Source organism: Rhinopithecus roxellana, chromosome 10, assembly GCF_007565055.1.
Source record: "Rhinopithecus roxellana isolate Shanxi Qingling chromosome 10, ASM756505v1, whole genome shotgun sequence".
Classification (NCBI taxonomy): Eukaryota; Metazoa; Chordata; class Mammalia; order Primates; family Cercopithecidae; genus Rhinopithecus; species Rhinopithecus roxellana.
In genome coordinates, this window is record NC_044558.1 from 46442649 (window position 1) to 46459684 (window position 17036).

Sequence of the window (17036 nt, forward strand, 5' to 3'; positions counted from 1 at the left end):
TATGCCCTTTCACATTTTGCTTTCTGATCTATTTCTTTATGAATACAGTTTGTCTGCTCCTGTTTTACCCATGTAACTGTCATTTTTATAACTGAGTGCTTATACTTGCAAAAGCGTATGTTATTACTGCCTATTTTATTGTGTAAAGTGGACTATGAAGTGCTGTCATGTTTTTACATGTTTCTCAAATACATTCCCTTTTAAAAATGTAAAGCAATGTCTTTCAAATAATTTTTTTAAATTACTTTTTCCAGGATTATATTTTTAAGATTTTGATCTTTCGGAATTGTGGTTTTTAGGATTTCAGGATTTTAACGCTTGGGATTATGGCCCAATCCCAACGCCAAAATACTCAGATTGACTAGAACTTAATTTTTTTTTTACCCTAAGCCTGAAATGACACGGAAAACCTTTGATCTAGCAGTAGCAGCTGCTAAGAATGGCTTAAAATACAATTATAGGACTAAACAGAATAATTTAGAAGTTGAATTTTTTTCCTCAATTTTTATTTTCTTTTCATTTAAAAAATTTTTAATATACTTTTCATTTTAATTTAATAGCAAGCTCATCTTTAATTAATTTTTTCTTCTTCATAAAATGCTTCAACATTTTAACAATATACCTACCCCATGCTGCCAAATTGATCTGTCAACTCTTGATTCCTATGTTTTATTTACTATGTCAACAGAATTTTGGTAAATAGAACTGATCTTTGCACATACACCTCCCTCCACCACCTGTTTTTTTTTAAATGCCCACAAAGGTAAACCTAATGGCATGTGTGGCTTAAATGATTTTTGGGTAAAATATCTTGAAGAGACAGATACTTACAGGTGGAGAAAGCTCTAATAAATCTTGTATTCTATTCAAAATATCCTCAATGAAAGGATTCATTTGCTTACTGAAAAACAGCAAAAAGGAAAATCACAATTAATAACAGTGCTCAAAACAGTGCTAAAATACCAAATTCCCCCTTTAAGACAGAACTAAAAAAAAGTTCAGTTGTAGGCTAGTCATTTCTGATTAAGATTAGCTATGGTTAATTTTTAAAAATTACCTTTATCTGCTCTGTAGTGATAAGATTGTCAAAATGACTTACAATCTTATAAGCCTAATAAGGAGTAGTTTTCATTCCCCAAAAATGGTACTAGTAAAGAATAATACAGGCCAGGTGCAGTGGCTCACTTCTGTAATCCCAAAACTTTGGGAGGCCGAGGTGGGAAGACTGAGCTGAAGAATTTGAGACCAGCCTGGACAATGCGGTGAGACCGATTCTACAAAAAATACAAAAATTAGCCGGCCACTGTCACACGCCTGTAGTCCCCAGGTGCTCCGGGGGCTGAGGTGGGAAGATCACCTGAGCCTGAGGAGGTTGAGGTTGCAGTGAACTAGGATCAAGCCACTACACTCCAGCTTAGGCGATAGCGTGAGACCCTGTCTCAAAAAAATAACAATAACAACAAAAAATAATAAAAACTTTTAGTATTGAACTAAGTAGTTGCCTGAAGAACAGGAAAGGAAGTGGCAACATAAAATGGGGGCTGGGTGCAGTGGCTCATGCCTGTAATGCCAGCACTTTGGGAGGCTGAAGACGGTGGATCATCTCAGGTCAGGAGTTCAAGACCAGCCTGACCAACATGGTGAAGCCCCATCTCTATTAAAAATGCAAAAAATTAGCCGGGTGTGGTGATGGGCACCTGTAGTCCTGGCTACTCGGTAGGCTGAGGTGGAAAATCGCTTCAACCCAGGAGGCAGAGGTTGCAGTGAGTCAAGATCACGCCATTGTACTCCAGCCTGGGCAACAAGAGTGAAATTCCATCTCAAAAAAAAATAGAGGGGGACATCTACCTGACAAAGCATGACTTGACTTGAACAGGAAGAACCAAATCTACCATAGGCACTTGGAAAATAATTGATATGTCTACTTTTTTTTCATTTCCATCTTCATTTTATTTTATTTTTTTGAGACAGAGTTTCACTCTTGTCGTCCAGGCTGGAGTGCAATGGTATGATCTCTGCTCACTGCAAACTCTGCCTACTGGGTTCAAGCGATTCTCTTCCCTCAGCCTCCTCCCGAAGCTGCCTCAGCCTTCCATTAGCTGGGACTACAGGCACCCACCACCACGCCCGGCTAATTTTCTGTATTTTTAGTAGAGACCGGGTTTCATCATGTTGGCCAGGTTAGTCTCGAACTCCTGATCTCAGGTGATCCACCCACCTCAGCCTCCCAAAGTGCTGGGATTACAAGAGTAGGCCACTGCGCCAGCCCTCCATCTTCATTTTAAATTCAGGAGGTTTGTTACATGGGCATATCATGGGATGCTGAGGTTTGTGCTTCTATTGATCCAATCCCATCACCCAGATATTGAACACAGTGCCCAACAGGAAGTTTTTCAGCACTTGTCCCACTCCCTCCCTCAACTGTCTTTTGCTCCCAGCTTTATGTCTGTGTGTACCCAAGATTTGGCTCCCACTTATAAGTGAGAACATGTGGCATTTTTTTGTTTCTGCATTAATTTGCTTAGATTAAAGACCTCCAGCTACATCCATGTTGCTGCAAAGGACATGATTTTGTTCTTTGTTATGGCTGTTTAGTATTTCATGGTGTATGTGTGCTACATTTTTTCTTTTTTTGTGAGACTGAGTCTTACCCTATCACCCACGCTGGAGTGCAATGGCACGATCTTGGCTCATTGCAACCTCCATCACCCAGGTTCAAGCGATTCTCCTGCCTCAGCCCCCTGAGTAGCTGGGATTACAGGCACCCACCACCATGCCTGGCTAATTTTTTGTATCTTTAGTAGAGATGGGGTTTCACCACGTTGGCCAGGCTGGTCTTGAACTCCTGACCTCGTGATTGGCCTCCCAGAGTGTTGGGATTATAGGCGTGAGTCACCACACCCGGCCTACATTTTCTTTATCTAATCCACCACTGATGGGCACCTAGGTTGATTCCATGTCTTTACTATTGTTTTACATCTATTCAGTAACTTAAAAAATAACGTTAGCTGCAATTTTATACTTACTTGAGAGATTTGACAAATCTAGAAAACAGGTAAGCCGTCCTGCTCCGAACTTTTGCACTGGAATGCCGCAGACCTCTATGATCTAAGAAAGCCATCTAAAGAAGGAGACACTTTTACTATTTCTGCACTTTTTCAGGGGTTTTGTTGCTATTGTCATGCTACATTTTTGTTCACACCGAATTTTACATCTTAGCTCCTAAAAGGCAGGAACCAGGAATACACAAGCAATTCTCAACTACACACAAACAGTCCCTAGAGAACTTGTTTTAGTTAATTGACTAATTGGGCACAAACTATCCATTTAAAAGAAATGGAGGAGGGGTTACTTTCAGTGTGTGCCAAGCATTTCTGAGAGGTTCTGATTCTGAGAAAAGTTATAGACAGAAAAATACAATGCTATCAAGTCATTAGCTGAAATCCATGTAAAGTAACAAAAATCCAGAGTACTTACTAGTACACATGGAATGTGCTGAGGTTCAACTGTGAAAAACTTTTCATATCTAACAACAGTTTCGAAGAACTCCAACGTCACAGATGTATGCTGATAGGAACTGACTCCTGATGTTACCAGCTAGAGCAGGAAAAAGTTAAGAAACCTCTTCTTATTTATTGCAACATCAAAATGCCCCAGTATTAACATATACTAAGTTCTAACAAGGAACTCCCATTAGCTTATACTGAAAACAGAAATTTATGGTCAAAATTATCTTCAGTATACTTACAGTTCGCATCATATCCTGCAAAGCACTAGCTTTTGAAACATCACCTGAGAAGTGAGCACCATGAGATACTGGAAGAGCTTCTGCCAACATATACAGCAATCTTATTGCTACTTCAACTTCCATAAACCGTGTAGTCTGCCAGTTCCTACCAAGGTATAATATGTCAGTGAGATTTAAAGATAAATTTTTCATACAGCGAATTATGCACAGGGTAAGACACCAACAAAAGTCTTTTTAATTATTAAAAGTCATAGCAATTGTTAACTTTCCCAGACAATATAATATATATCACAAAGGTAGAAAGGATCAAGAGAAATCAAGAAGACACTTCATTGTTTCCAGAGATACACATAAGATCTCAATAAGTAACATAGATTAGTAAGTCATATGAATCATTTCTTTTGACCCATATCAAAGAGCAAAAGAAAGAAGTAGGCTTGTTACAAAAGGACAAACTTACTGCAGTGTAGAACTAAAAACTCTGCGAACAGAGGCCAGCAGTAACTCTGGGGAAACTTGAGCAAGCCTGTCCAACAGTAACTTCAGTTGTTTTCTATATTCTACAAACATGGCTTCATCTTCACCCTATGATACAGGTTAAAATCCTCATTTAAAAAATTTAGGGTTGATGGGTGCAGCAAACCCCATGGCACATGTATATCAATGTAACAAACCTGCACATTCTGCACACGTACCCCAAAACTTTAAGTATAATAATAAAAATAAATAAAAAACTTAAAAGACCTTAAAATTCATGTAAATATCCAGTTCTGTATTTTTCTGCATTTACACATTTTGTACTTTTATTTTTTGTCACTATAGAAAAACTTACTATGCTTAATAACTTCTCCCCTCTAGCTCACAAATAAGTACTTCTGCACATAGCCATAGGCCTCAAAAGCCTAGAGCCAGAAATAGTCTAAGAAGGTTAAAGACAATAGTCTAGCACTAGAATGGGCTTTGAAATCTTTGCACCTTATTTATTCTTATAAGTCAATATCCACTGTAAAAAGTGGTAATACTGTGGTATAACTGGAGATATTAAATGTTAGGAGGCTGGCACATCCCAAGTGCACAGTGTGTTGGTCATCACCACCATTATCCTTTTACAACTCTAAGTTTTTCAATGCCTAAAGTGGGGGAATAAAACATTTTAGAACAAAGCTTGGCAGCGAATACCATGACTGAATACCTAGAAAGCACCAATGGCCCTTGTCTGATGGGAAGCTGACCCACTCACAATCTTGAAAAAGACTTTTAACTGGAACAAGTCTAGAGTGCCTCATTTCCACTCTACCAATACAGTCTTGTGACTGGAGTTCCTCATTCTTACAAAATATAAAATGAAATATGATCACCAATAATATTATCAATATTTTACTACGTTCAGTGCTACAGATTATTTGTAAAAGGGCTGTTAATGGGACAGGTGTAGTGGCTCACACCTGTAATCCCAACACTTTGGGAGGCCGAGGCAGGCAGATTACTTGAGGCCAGGAGTTTGAGGCCAACTTGGCCAACATGGCGAAACTCCATCTCTACTAAAAATACAAGAATTAGCCGGACATGGTCGCACGTGCCTGTAATCCCAGCTACTCAGGTGGCTGAGGCACAAGAATCACTTGAACCCAGGAGGCAAAGGTTGCAGTAAGCCCAGATGGCACCACTGCACTCCAGCCTGGGTGACAGAGACTCTGTCTCAAAGAAAAAAAAGGGGGAGGTGGTTGTTAATGGATAAAATATCAAAAATGAAGGATTAAGAGGCTTCTATTAATTTCACCCAAGGTTGGTGTCAATATAAACAGACTAATTTTTCAAGAACTTCAAGTTTTAAAGGGCCCCGAAACAATAAAAACTTGAAATATTAATTTGATATAAGTAAATAATAAAATTAAAACTCCTTTCTCCTCAACAAAAAAAATTCTTACCTCATTTTCAAAGTTATATTCTTCATCGTAAGTCAATTTTTTCATAACGGCCAACATGATTGCCTAAGAATAAAATTGAGAATAAAAGAGTTTTTGTCAGTCTCCTTCTAATTTGATATAATTTGAAATTAAGCTATATTTCAAGGCAAATTATAGACTAAGAATCTACCATTGGTTTAAAAGAAGCATAAAGTCAATTACCTCTACATTAGCTTTTTGCTGATCCGAGAGCACTGTAAGCTGTTAAAAAGTAAGCAATAACTTATTAGGTTTTCTAAAGTTGTACCTGCATATCAGAACATTTTTCTAACCAATTAAGACCTTTTTTTTTTTTTTTTTTGAGACAAGGTCTTGCTCTATTGCCCAGGCTGGAGTGCAGTGGCACAGTCATGACTCACTGCAACCTCCAAATCCCTGGCTCAAGAGATCCTCCCACCTCACCATCCCACAGGAGGGTGGGACCACAGGCACTTGCCACCATGCTTGGCTGGTTTTCTTTTTATTATTTATAGAGATGGAGTCTCCCTATGTTGTCCAGGCTGGTCTCAATTCCTGGCCTCAAACAATCCTCCTGCCTCAGCCTTACCAAGTGCTGGGATTACAGGTGACAGCCATTATGCCCAGCCTCTAATCAATTAAGATATTTGAAAACATGCACCAAACTTTTTTGGAGGGCAGTTTAGCAGCAGCTGCCTATATTTAAAATGTACCTAACCTAACTTAAGATCAAGTAATGCCACTTCTAGTAAGTAACTTGACATGTAGACAAAGACACCTACAACATATTCTGCAAAAAAGGTTTTTAAACAAAGCAAAACAAGCCTACAAAATCATTAGGAGTTGTACAATGGGATTACCAGTAGTGATCATACCTTTCCACACTGCTGCATAAAATTTCTTAAAATATACATAAAGATAGATGTTATGTTTACTACAACAAAACAGAAACTAAACGCATTTGGGAAGGTATTTTAAGCTTGACTTGATTCAATTAATTCAATGTAAATATACAGAAATGGCTCTTTCTATTTCTGGAATGGAACATCCAATGTCATGTTGATAAGTCACTAATTCTTTTAATTGCTAAATGCTATAATATGGAGACTAACACCACCTACAAGTTCTTTCTGGAAGTGGGGGACACTTTAATCATAAAAAATTGTTGCTGGGCTTGGTGGTTCACACCTGTAATCACAGCACTTTGGGAGGCTGAGGTAGGTGGATCACCTGAGGTAGGGAGTTTGAGACCAGCCTGACCAACATGGAGAAACCCTGTCTCTACCAAAAGTACAAAATTAGCTAGGCGTGGTGGTGCACGCCTGTAATCCCAGGTACTCGGGAGGTTGAGGCAGGAAAATCGCTTGAACCTGGGAGGTGGAGGTTGTGGTGAGCTGAGATCGCGCCATTGCACTCCAGCCTGGGCAACAACAGCAAAACTCTGTCTCAAAAATAAATAAATAAATAAATAAATAGTTCATGAGAAATGAATGATGTACATGTAAATTAAAATAACAGACCATGCTTATGAAAATTTCAACAGTATTCACAAAGACAGGTTCAAAATAAAAAATAACCTAAACCTATAACTACCTCTGAAGCTGGTTAGTCTACTGAATTTAGAACCTGAAACTATTTCCTGGCCAATTCTTTTTTTTTTTAAGATGGAAATACATTAGTATTTAACAGTAAGTATCTTTTAGGTAGTAGAATTATGGGTATTTTCTCATTTTTAATTTTTCCATATTTTCCACTTCTCCATGGCTCCTTTGTATTATTATGTACTGAGCAAAAAGAATAAAACAAAAACTTACCTGTTTCAAAATATGAAGATAATCATAACAAAATCCAATAATATTAGAAGAAATATCGTCATCCTCATGAATTAGTAGCTGCAACATCAGTGCCACTTTTGTTTCAATAGCTTGTAGTGCCTCTTGAGCATTCTTAATATCCCCATTCTTAATTAATTTACTCCAACTAACTATTAATGACTGTCCCATTCCGTTTACCAGCTTAGAAAATCTGGCCAGGAAGTCAACATCTTCTTCCTATAAGCAATCAAGACACATTTCTGTTTAAAACTGCGTGCCCAAGCTAAGAGGAAAAACTGAACTTTAGTATGAATCAAGTGCTAATTACAGGATTCAATTTTAAAGTGACATTATATATTTAACAATTCCAGGCTGGGCATGGTGGCTTATGCCTGTAATCCCAGCACTCTGGAAGGCCAAGGTGGGTGGATCACCTGAGGTCAAGAGTTCAAGACAAGCCTGGCCAACATGGTGAAACCCCGTCTCTACCAAAAAAGTAAAAAATTGGCCGGGTGTAGTGGCGTGTGCCTGTAATCCCAGCTACTCGGGAGGGTGAGACAGGAGAATTACTTGAACCCGGCAGGTGGAGGTTGCAGTGAGCCAAGACTGCCACTGCACTCCAGCCTGGGCAACAGAGCGAGACTCCATCTCAAACAACAAAACAAAACAAAAAATCTCAATTCCACTATGAACGAGTTGTGTCAGTATCTCCTGAGTTTGTGCGAAATGTGCAATTGCAGGCTTTCAAGTTTAAGAACTGGTATAACCTATTTTCTAAGGAGAATGCTACTGACAACATTTTGGCTAGATGCAGTGGTTTATATTATAATCTCAAGGAGAGTTTATAACATTTAGAAGAAAAAAAAAGCTAACATTATATTTAACTTAGTACCTATCCCAGTTTGTTCTAACAACTTTACATACAAGTTTTTATATAAATTTACCAACCTGGTCAATGCTGAAAAACCCAGCAGACTGTAATACTTGACACAAAGATTCTACTAGTTTCATTTTATCAACAGGGTCCATTCCTTTATTTACAACTTCAAATAAACAGTCACATGCTTCTTCCCGTAGAACTTCTATTGACATATGACCTAGCAGCATATTTATAAACCTGGAATGGGAAAATAAAATTGTTGTAACATTTCCAAAGTCATGAGTTTTAGATACTGTATTTTACAAGTTTATGCTATAAAAATAATAGGCATACTTACCTATCATTGGCTATAAGGGATAAGTCTATCCAAGAGACATAAGCCCCAACTACTTCAAGGCACTGACATGTCACTTCAGAATTAGTATACTGATAATTTTGTAATATTTGGTACCATGATTCCACCAGATTTGGAATGCACTGTTCCCTCATGGTATCTTTTATGAGAGTATTCCTACGAGCCTCCTAAAATACAAAACGCCAAATGCACACATTACCTTACAAAATAATGTTTGATAGCTGAATATACTTGCACAGAGTAAACTTTCAGGCTTGTTAACACATTCCCTACCAGTATTTCCTATTTACCAGCTCTAAGCTCATATCCTGTGATTCTTTGTATTTCCTCTTTCTGTTCTACTCCTCAGTGTCAATTTCTTAGTAAATACAAACTATAAATAAGCATTGCTTAGAAATCTTAAGCATATTTTAAGGTATTTCTCAATACAGTAACAAAGTACTTATACTATGTGATGAAGAATACAGAAGCAGCAACATTGACAACTCCTAAGCAATGCTTCTTCCTTGCTCAGGGACTATACAGCAGTATTAAATAGAGACTACCTTTCTCAACAGATTCATAAAAGAAAATCAACTTGTGTATGTCGCTATGGTATTTGCCTAGTTAAAAAAAATTCAGGCTGGGCGCAGTGGCTCATGCCTGTAATCCCAGCACTTTGGGAGGGCAAGGCGGGCGGATCACCTGAGGTTAGGAGTTTGAGCCCAGCCTGGCGACACCCCAGCTCTACAAAAAATACAAAAATTAGCCAGGTGTGGTGGCATGTGCCTATAATCCCAGCTACTTGGGAGGCTGAGGTGGGAGAATCGCTTGAACCCGGGAGGCGGAGGTTGCAGTTAGCCAAGACTGCACCACTGCACTCCAGCCTGGGCAACAGAGAAAGACTCCGTCTCAAAAAAAAAATTAACATAATACTTTAATTTCAATATACCTCTGGAAAAAAAATAACCAAGTTTGAGTTCCTTCATAAAATACAATCCAAAACATTAGGTAAATTTATAATTATATAACTTAAGAAAGTTTACCTCAAGAAACCTTTCTGCTCCTTTTAGTATGTGCCCATTATCTCCTACAAAACTTAACATTAAATATAAAAAATCCATGGTTACTTGCCTCTGATGTATGCACCACATCACGATCCACCAACTCTGAATCAATAGCCATGAGGATTCGCAGGTACAGATCTACTCCCCTTGGATTTAGGTCCACTACTGAGAGAATGTCAAAAAAAAACTTGGGCCACTTAGTGAGATACTCTGTAACAAAAAGCAAGGCGAAGACTTGGGCGGCTTTATTTCGTATAAAGGTCTTCTCTGGTTGGGGATTCAGCATCTGACAGAAAAACAGTCCATAAAATTAAATGTAAATTGAAAAGACCCAGAAACATGTTGTCTTATTAAAAGGCAAAGCTTCATCAAATGTCAACATGGCCCAGATAAACTATGCAACAAATATTCTTCAAAATTATTTCGATAATTATGATTATCAAAATAATCAAAAGTATTTAAGTGATTGGACAGATGAAGAACAATTAAATGAACCATTAAAGGCTGTAATGGTTATTCCTCATTCTTACACTTTGACAGAAAAGTTTCATGTGCAGAGTTTTAATAGTTCCTATCATTTCTTCTAAGAAAAAAAATTGTTTTTCTTCTATCTACTTGCTCTTTAAGGAAAATAAAAACTCTAGCTACACAACTGCTTTACATGTTAAGATTAGCTAAAATTAACTGAAAAGAACTCAACTGGCCCTTTATAAAGGGCTCTTGTGGAGAGGCTGTCCAGGAGGGCTCATCTTTAAGAGCCAACAGAAAGCAGAGTTTGTCAAGTAGTTAAAAACAACTACATTTTAAAACCAAAGTTTCCACAATGTGTCATGGAAGCTATGACCATTTCAGTCATTGATATAATATTAAATTATTGCTAAACTCCCACTTCCATGATCTTTAAAACCAGCACCTTTTAAAAAAGCTACAAAATCAAATGGAGGAACACTGATCAAAATCTTTGAGGTAAAGTTCTAAACTCTTGGAAAAACAAGTTTAAATATCTAGTAATTTGAGGTACTGAATGAAATTACGATTTTACCTGAGCTTGCAGCCATGATATGAGCGTCTCCCTAATTAGTTGTTGTTGAACAGTGGTTAGTTCTGAGTATCTGTTCAAAATAGAGAAGAAAAAGAATAATGGCTATATTTGGTATCTATAGTTGTGAAAAATAACAGCCTCAAATATTTAAAAGAGAAAATTTGTATAGCTCTCAATTATCTAAAGTTTCCTAACATAAACTGATAATGCCACTCATCACTGCTTTACAGATAAGGACGAGAGTGGCAGGTAGGATATCAATGTCAATCTTTAATTTGTGATTCTATTCATGTTGAAACGAATGACAGCTACACAATTTTTCGAAAGAAAATATGTTTTGTGGTCTGTGATCTACAGAATAAACCAACAGGTTGAACTAGGAATCCTCTCAGTACTGATTTGTTATTTGGATTAATTAGTAAGTCAGAGATTCTGAACACAAGTGCCCATGCAGTCACTTAACTCTAAGAGACAGCTGTCGTGTAGAAAAACAGGCCTGGTGTTACCAGATATTCTGACTTTTCCAGAAAAGCTGGAAATCTACATTTTTCTGTGAAATGTCTGGATTTTCATTTTTTTTTTTTTTTGAGACAAGCTGTTGCTGTGTTGCCCAGGCTGAAGTGCAGTGGCACTATCATGGCTCACTGGAGCCCCAACCTCTTGGCCTCAGCTTCCCCAGTAGCTGGGAATACAGAAGCAGGCAGCCACGCCTGGCTAATTTTTTAAAAAAATTTTTTGTAGAGATGAGGTCTCACTATGTTGCCCAGGCTGGTGTCAAACTCCTGAAGTTCAAACGATCCTCTTGCCTTGGCCTCCCAAAGTGCTGAGATCATAGGCATGAGCCACTGCGCCCAGCCTTGGATTTTTATATGTAACCAACAAACTCAGCACTTTTTTAATTTTTGAGATGGAGGCTTGCTGTCACCCAGTCTGGAGTGCAGTGGTGTGATCCTGGCTCACGGCAACCTCCACCTCCCGGGTTCAAGCAATTCTCGTGCCTCAGTCTCTTGAGTAGCTGGGATTACAGGTGCATGCCACCACATCTGGCTAATTTTTGTATTTTTCATAGAGATGGAATTTCACCATGTTGGCCAGGCTGGTTAGTCTCAAACTCCTGACCTCAAGTGATCCACCGGCCTCAGCCTCCCAAAGTGCCGGGATTACAGGTGACAGCCACCGCGCCTGGCCAACTCAGCACTTTTGAAACACTCTGGGATACATCAAAACATATCTATGACCTGGATATAACATATACACTGTCAATTTATAACCTGTATTATGGTTTCCTTAAGGAAGAAAAACATTAAATTAAAAAAATGACCTCTCCCTGCAAATCTCAGAGTCAAAACAGTGAGAAAAGCCTTACTTGTATTTAACTTGATGTTCCAGTACTTGAAAGCAGAAAAACTTCACATGATCATCACTGAAAAGGAAAAAAAGAAAATGAGATAAGCAGAATATGAACTGAGGGAAAGAAATCGAAGGCAAAATAGTAATGAGTAACACAGCAGAAAAGTTTCTCAAACTAGACCTTTGGCTTGTTTCATACTTACTGGTCTCATTTTATGATGTTAAAATCCATTTACTTAAAAAGCTATGAGAACTTTAAATATTATACAATATTTAAAATTTCCGTTATCTCTGACAAGCAAAAAATTACCAAAATATTAAGATGCACCTTGAATACACTGCTTTGTAAACAGCAAACCATCCCCCTAAATTCCAGATATTAAGATTCCTGGAACAACCCCTTCATTTTACAGTAACAGGTTAGGTGTAAAATGACAAATGGTAGAACAGCCAGAGTCTGAGTGAAAGTAGAGATGGTCATCCACGTCCTGCTTAAAATTAAACCCCAGTAGTTCTACTGTAGCCAAATCCAAAACAAGCAGGGCCACATGGACTATCAGTCCAGCTTCAAAGTTTCATATAGTAAACTAAATTACAAATATGGTACCCTTGCTTATAAGATGGGGGCAAAAGTTAACACACTAATTACCCACTTCCAACTGTCTTTCTAGGGGAGTGACAGAGTTGCAGTAAGCCAGCTATAAACACTGACAAAGATCCTTTAGAGACCAACAATCTGCCAATGAAGTGAGTATAAAAGAGTTCCTATTTCTGTAAAAAGTTAGTTGAATGCTTTAGAAAGATTTCATAGAAAGCCACACTGCAGAAGGAAAACATCTGTATATATTTGACATGGCCTACATAACCAGAAAACTCGAGAGGCAGGGACAAATATCTTAAAAATCTATGGATCGTCAATCATTGTACAGAGACCCATGCTTGAAATTGTAGAGGATGGGTTATAGGTGTGACCAACCTACAAATAAAGTAAATGCTAGTCAGTATACAAAGATAAAGACTGTGGTCCAATATCAAAAGTTTGGTCACTGAATGATTATATACCTTAAGTTAAAATTAAAAAGTAAGATATAGGCCAGGCGCGGTGGCTCACGCCTGTAATCCCAGCACTTTGGGAGGCCAAGACGGGCAGATCACGAGGTCAGGAGATCGAGACCATCCTGGCTAACATGGTGAAACCCCATCTCTACTAAAAAAAAAATTACAAAAAAATTAGCCAGGCATAGTAGTGGGCACCTGTAGTCCCAGCTACTCAGGAGGCTGAGGCAGGAGAATGGCGTGAACCCAGGAGGCGGAGCTTGCAGTGAGCCTAGATCGTGCCACTGCACTCCAGCCTGGGCAACAGAGTGAGACTCCATCTCAAGAAAAAAAATAATAATAATAAAATTAAGATATATGTCATTTACAATAACTTTCTTTACCAATGTTTTAGAAAAGCAGTTATCACTCTCAATCATAAGATAAGGAAGTTTTTTCTGCACTTTATTCCAGCTGGGATCTGGTGACAGGTACACAATATATGGCAAAGGATGGTTTTACTGAAAAGTTAATTCTGAAATGGCCAAACTGTTGGTTTACTGCTTTTCTCATTTCTACATGGAATGATATATGTTAATGACTTTGCAAAAAAAAAAAAAAAAAAGTCATAAAATGTTTTTATGAAACACTTTCCAAATACAGGTAAATTTAACAGTCCTGTCATGCCCATAGAAATTTAAATTGTCATGCAAATTTTGTTTTAATTACCTATATGTCCTCTGGGCTAGAGCTTCTGCACACACCTGCCAGGCATCTGGGGAAATCTTTAACTGCTCAAAATAGGCCAGGGCCTGTAAGATTGCAAAACAAAAAAATGCATTTTAGAATAAACAATCTCAATGCCCTGCTAATACTAAACAAAATATTCTGAGAGTTGCAAACTTGTAACAAGTCAGTAAACTTAATAGAAAAACAGCTAAAACATTAAATACAGGCTTCCAAACATATGCAACTTAGGGGTCATTCCTAAAAATAGGTTAAATAAATATAAATTCCATCAGTTAGATAATCAAACCTGTTTTTTTACAGCAGCAACAACACAAAAATGCCCCGCAGACTTCACTGGGTTATTATGAAGAATGAGAGCAAGTGCTTTGTCAACTGCCATACTACTGAGAAATTGCAGAGGATGAGTTAAGGGTGTGATCATATTATAATATGCAATTATAAAATGGCATATAAAGGGCACTTTTCCTATTTAATAGCACATCTGCTATTAAAGCGGTGATTATAAAAGATAAAACATACTGTGTACCTTATCTGATCTACTGTTACAGAAAAGGAGAGTATTTCAAGTCTTTAATTATACCATGTAAGTTTCCTAAAGAGATTAAAATTAGAGTACAAATGCATGATACGAATTTTGAAAAATATTAAGTAACTGAAAAGGTCAAAGCTTGAGGAAGTTTCTTATCTCTAAGTTTATGAATTCAGGGCCTTGTAATTGCAAGTAACAGTGCCAACAAGGAGTAAGAGTACTCTAGAATGGATGCAGCACAAAGTCCATATGCTCTCTACCAAACTGTTGGGAAAATGGAGTTACTTCAGGCACTCTTCCCATCAGCATGTTGCACCAGATGCAGGTTTCACACATGGCAATGGACAAATAGTAGTGAACATCTTGTGAAAAGTATCTCCAACAGACAAGAAAATTGCACCTCAACTGGAAACACTGCTACATGATTTGACACCAATTATGTACTGATACAAAACCTGACATGAGGTAAAAGAAACATAAGCCTTAGAGAAACCTAATTTCAATTGGTAAATATTTTTAAAACAGTGGTGTCTCCCACTAGTTATGAAATCAGTTTATGGGTCCTGAACAATTTTTAAAAATGAAATAGAGAATGTTAGATATTCTATACTGTACCCTAGCAAGAATATTACTTTCTGTAACTTGTTTTACTTATTTATGTGTATATGTACATATAAATATATACACACACACTGGGTCATCAAGATGTAAAGTTATTTTTTTCTTTGGGTTACAGATCAAAGCCACTGTACTTATACTTAGGTGATAGTTTCCTATACTATGTAACTGTACGAATGAGGGAATGGGTTTTCATACATGGTCTTAATGGCTGCTCCCACTGACAGAACACCAGGTAAATGAAGGTCATTAGGTGAAGATCACCAAATATAATATTAAATATGTGGTATAACAAAAAAATACATTTGGGCTTTGCAGCCAGTTGCTGGCTCAGAGCTCTTAAAACTCTTGGGATTTCCCGAGCAACAGGACTGTCTTTTGTAATTTATAATGAGCCCCTTTGTGCCAGGCACAGCAGTTCACACCTATAATCCCAACACTCTGGGAGGCCAAAGTGGGAGGATCACTTGAGGCCAGCAGTTCAAGACCAGCCTGGGCAACATAGTGGGACCCTGTCTCTACAAAAAATTTAAAAATTAGCCAGGAGTGGTGACGTGCACCTACAGTCCCAACTACTTGGGAGGCTAAGGTGGAAGGATCACTAGAGACTTCGAGGTCAACAGAGCTTATGTTAATGAGGTAACTTGGTGTGGGAAACCTAGACAGCCTGAGGAGAGGGCTGGTTACCAGAAAGATCAATTGATTAGAGTGTTGGAAATTTAAGCCCTAACTACCAATCCCTGGGAAGGGGAGAGGGGACTGAAGATTCAACTCTATAAAAACTCCTGAACTTCCAGGTTGGCAAACACATCGAGATGCTGAGAGGTTGGTGTTCCTACAGAGGACACAAAAGCTCTGTGCCCCTTCCCCTATACTTTGCCCTATGCATCACTTCCATGTGGCTGCTCATGAGGTGTATCCTTCATAATAAATCAGTACAAGTCAGTCAACTGTTTTTCTAAGTTCTGTGGGCTACTCCATCATTAGAAATATGACAGGTTCTGGACTTGACTGGTGTCTTAAGTGGGGGCGGTTTGTAAGACTGAGCCCATAACTTGTGGGATGTGATGCTAATCCTGCTAGTGTCAGAGCTGAATTGATTTGTAGGACAACCAGTTGGTGTCCACAGAATCAGAGAGTTGGTTGTTGGTACTGGAAAACAGCCCAGAGTAAATAATGTCTCTCTTTAGAAGTTAAGACTATAAGAGCACAGGCAGCTATAAAAGATATTACTAGCTTAGTTGTTTCTAACAGCAGTCCATGAAACACAGGGTTTCCTTTAGGAATATCTCAGAGGCCAGGGGACAAGGTAGAAGTTAATCATGTATGTTGCACTACCACCTAATATTTCACTTACAAAAGAGGGGAGAGGTGGTTTCAGCTGCTAGCAATGTCATGACATACCATTTTCTTTAAATAATAATAGGTTTTAAGCCAAAGACGAGTGTTTTATTTTTTAAAAAGTGGGAGGCCGGGCATGGTGGGTCACGCCTGTAATCCCAGCACTTTGGGAGGCTGAGGTGGGGAGATCACGAGTTCAGGAGTTTGAGACCAGCCTGACCAACATGGTGAAACCCTGTCTCTACTAAAAATACAGAAATCAGCCGGGTGTGGTGGTGTGCGCTTCTAATCCTAGCTACTCTAATCCCAGCTGAGGCAGGAGAATCTCTTGAACCTGGGAGTTGGAGGTTGCTGTGAGCTGAGATGGCGCCATTCCACTCCAGGCTGGGCAACAGAGCGAAACTCTGTCTCAAAAAAAAAAAGGGCAGTGGAAGGAGAGGAGAGATAACCTGGAAGTTTTTAGTTTTTAAACAAAGCCTCTGTATTCTGAATCTATGCATTACTAACAATTAAAAAAACAAAATTCTACGACACTGACAAGCAAGTCCAAGCTTTCACCACCTAGTTCTACCCCATACCTTTTTTCTAATGGTTTATTGACTC

General features: G+C 38.4%; 1 protein-coding gene across 2 annotated transcripts in view; it reads right to left on the reverse strand.

Annotated features, from left to right (window-relative positions):
• The window catches only part of XPOT (exportin for tRNA), a 43818-nt gene that overhangs the window by 19795 nt on the left and 6987 nt on the right, over positions 1-17036 (reverse strand). For both annotated transcript variants that reach the window (XM_010386920.2, XM_010386919.2), the window contains exons 3-16: positions 13925-14007; positions 12177-12233; positions 10811-10880; positions 9836-10054; positions 8705-8889; positions 8436-8604; positions 7488-7724; positions 5878-5916; positions 5677-5739; positions 4209-4333; positions 3749-3893; positions 3478-3597; positions 3027-3121; positions 832-901 (exon numbers count right to left, since the gene is read on the reverse strand). In XM_010386920.2, the coding sequence (XP_010385222.2) occupies positions 832-901; positions 3027-3121; positions 3478-3597; positions 3749-3893; positions 4209-4333; positions 5677-5739; positions 5878-5916; positions 7488-7724; positions 8436-8604; positions 8705-8889; positions 9836-10054; positions 10811-10880; positions 12177-12233; positions 13925-14007 (1677 nt within the window). The remainder of the gene's footprint in view (positions 1-831; positions 902-3026; positions 3122-3477; positions 3598-3748; positions 3894-4208; positions 4334-5676; positions 5740-5877; positions 5917-7487; positions 7725-8435; positions 8605-8704; positions 8890-9835; positions 10055-10810; positions 10881-12176; positions 12234-13924; positions 14008-17036) is intronic.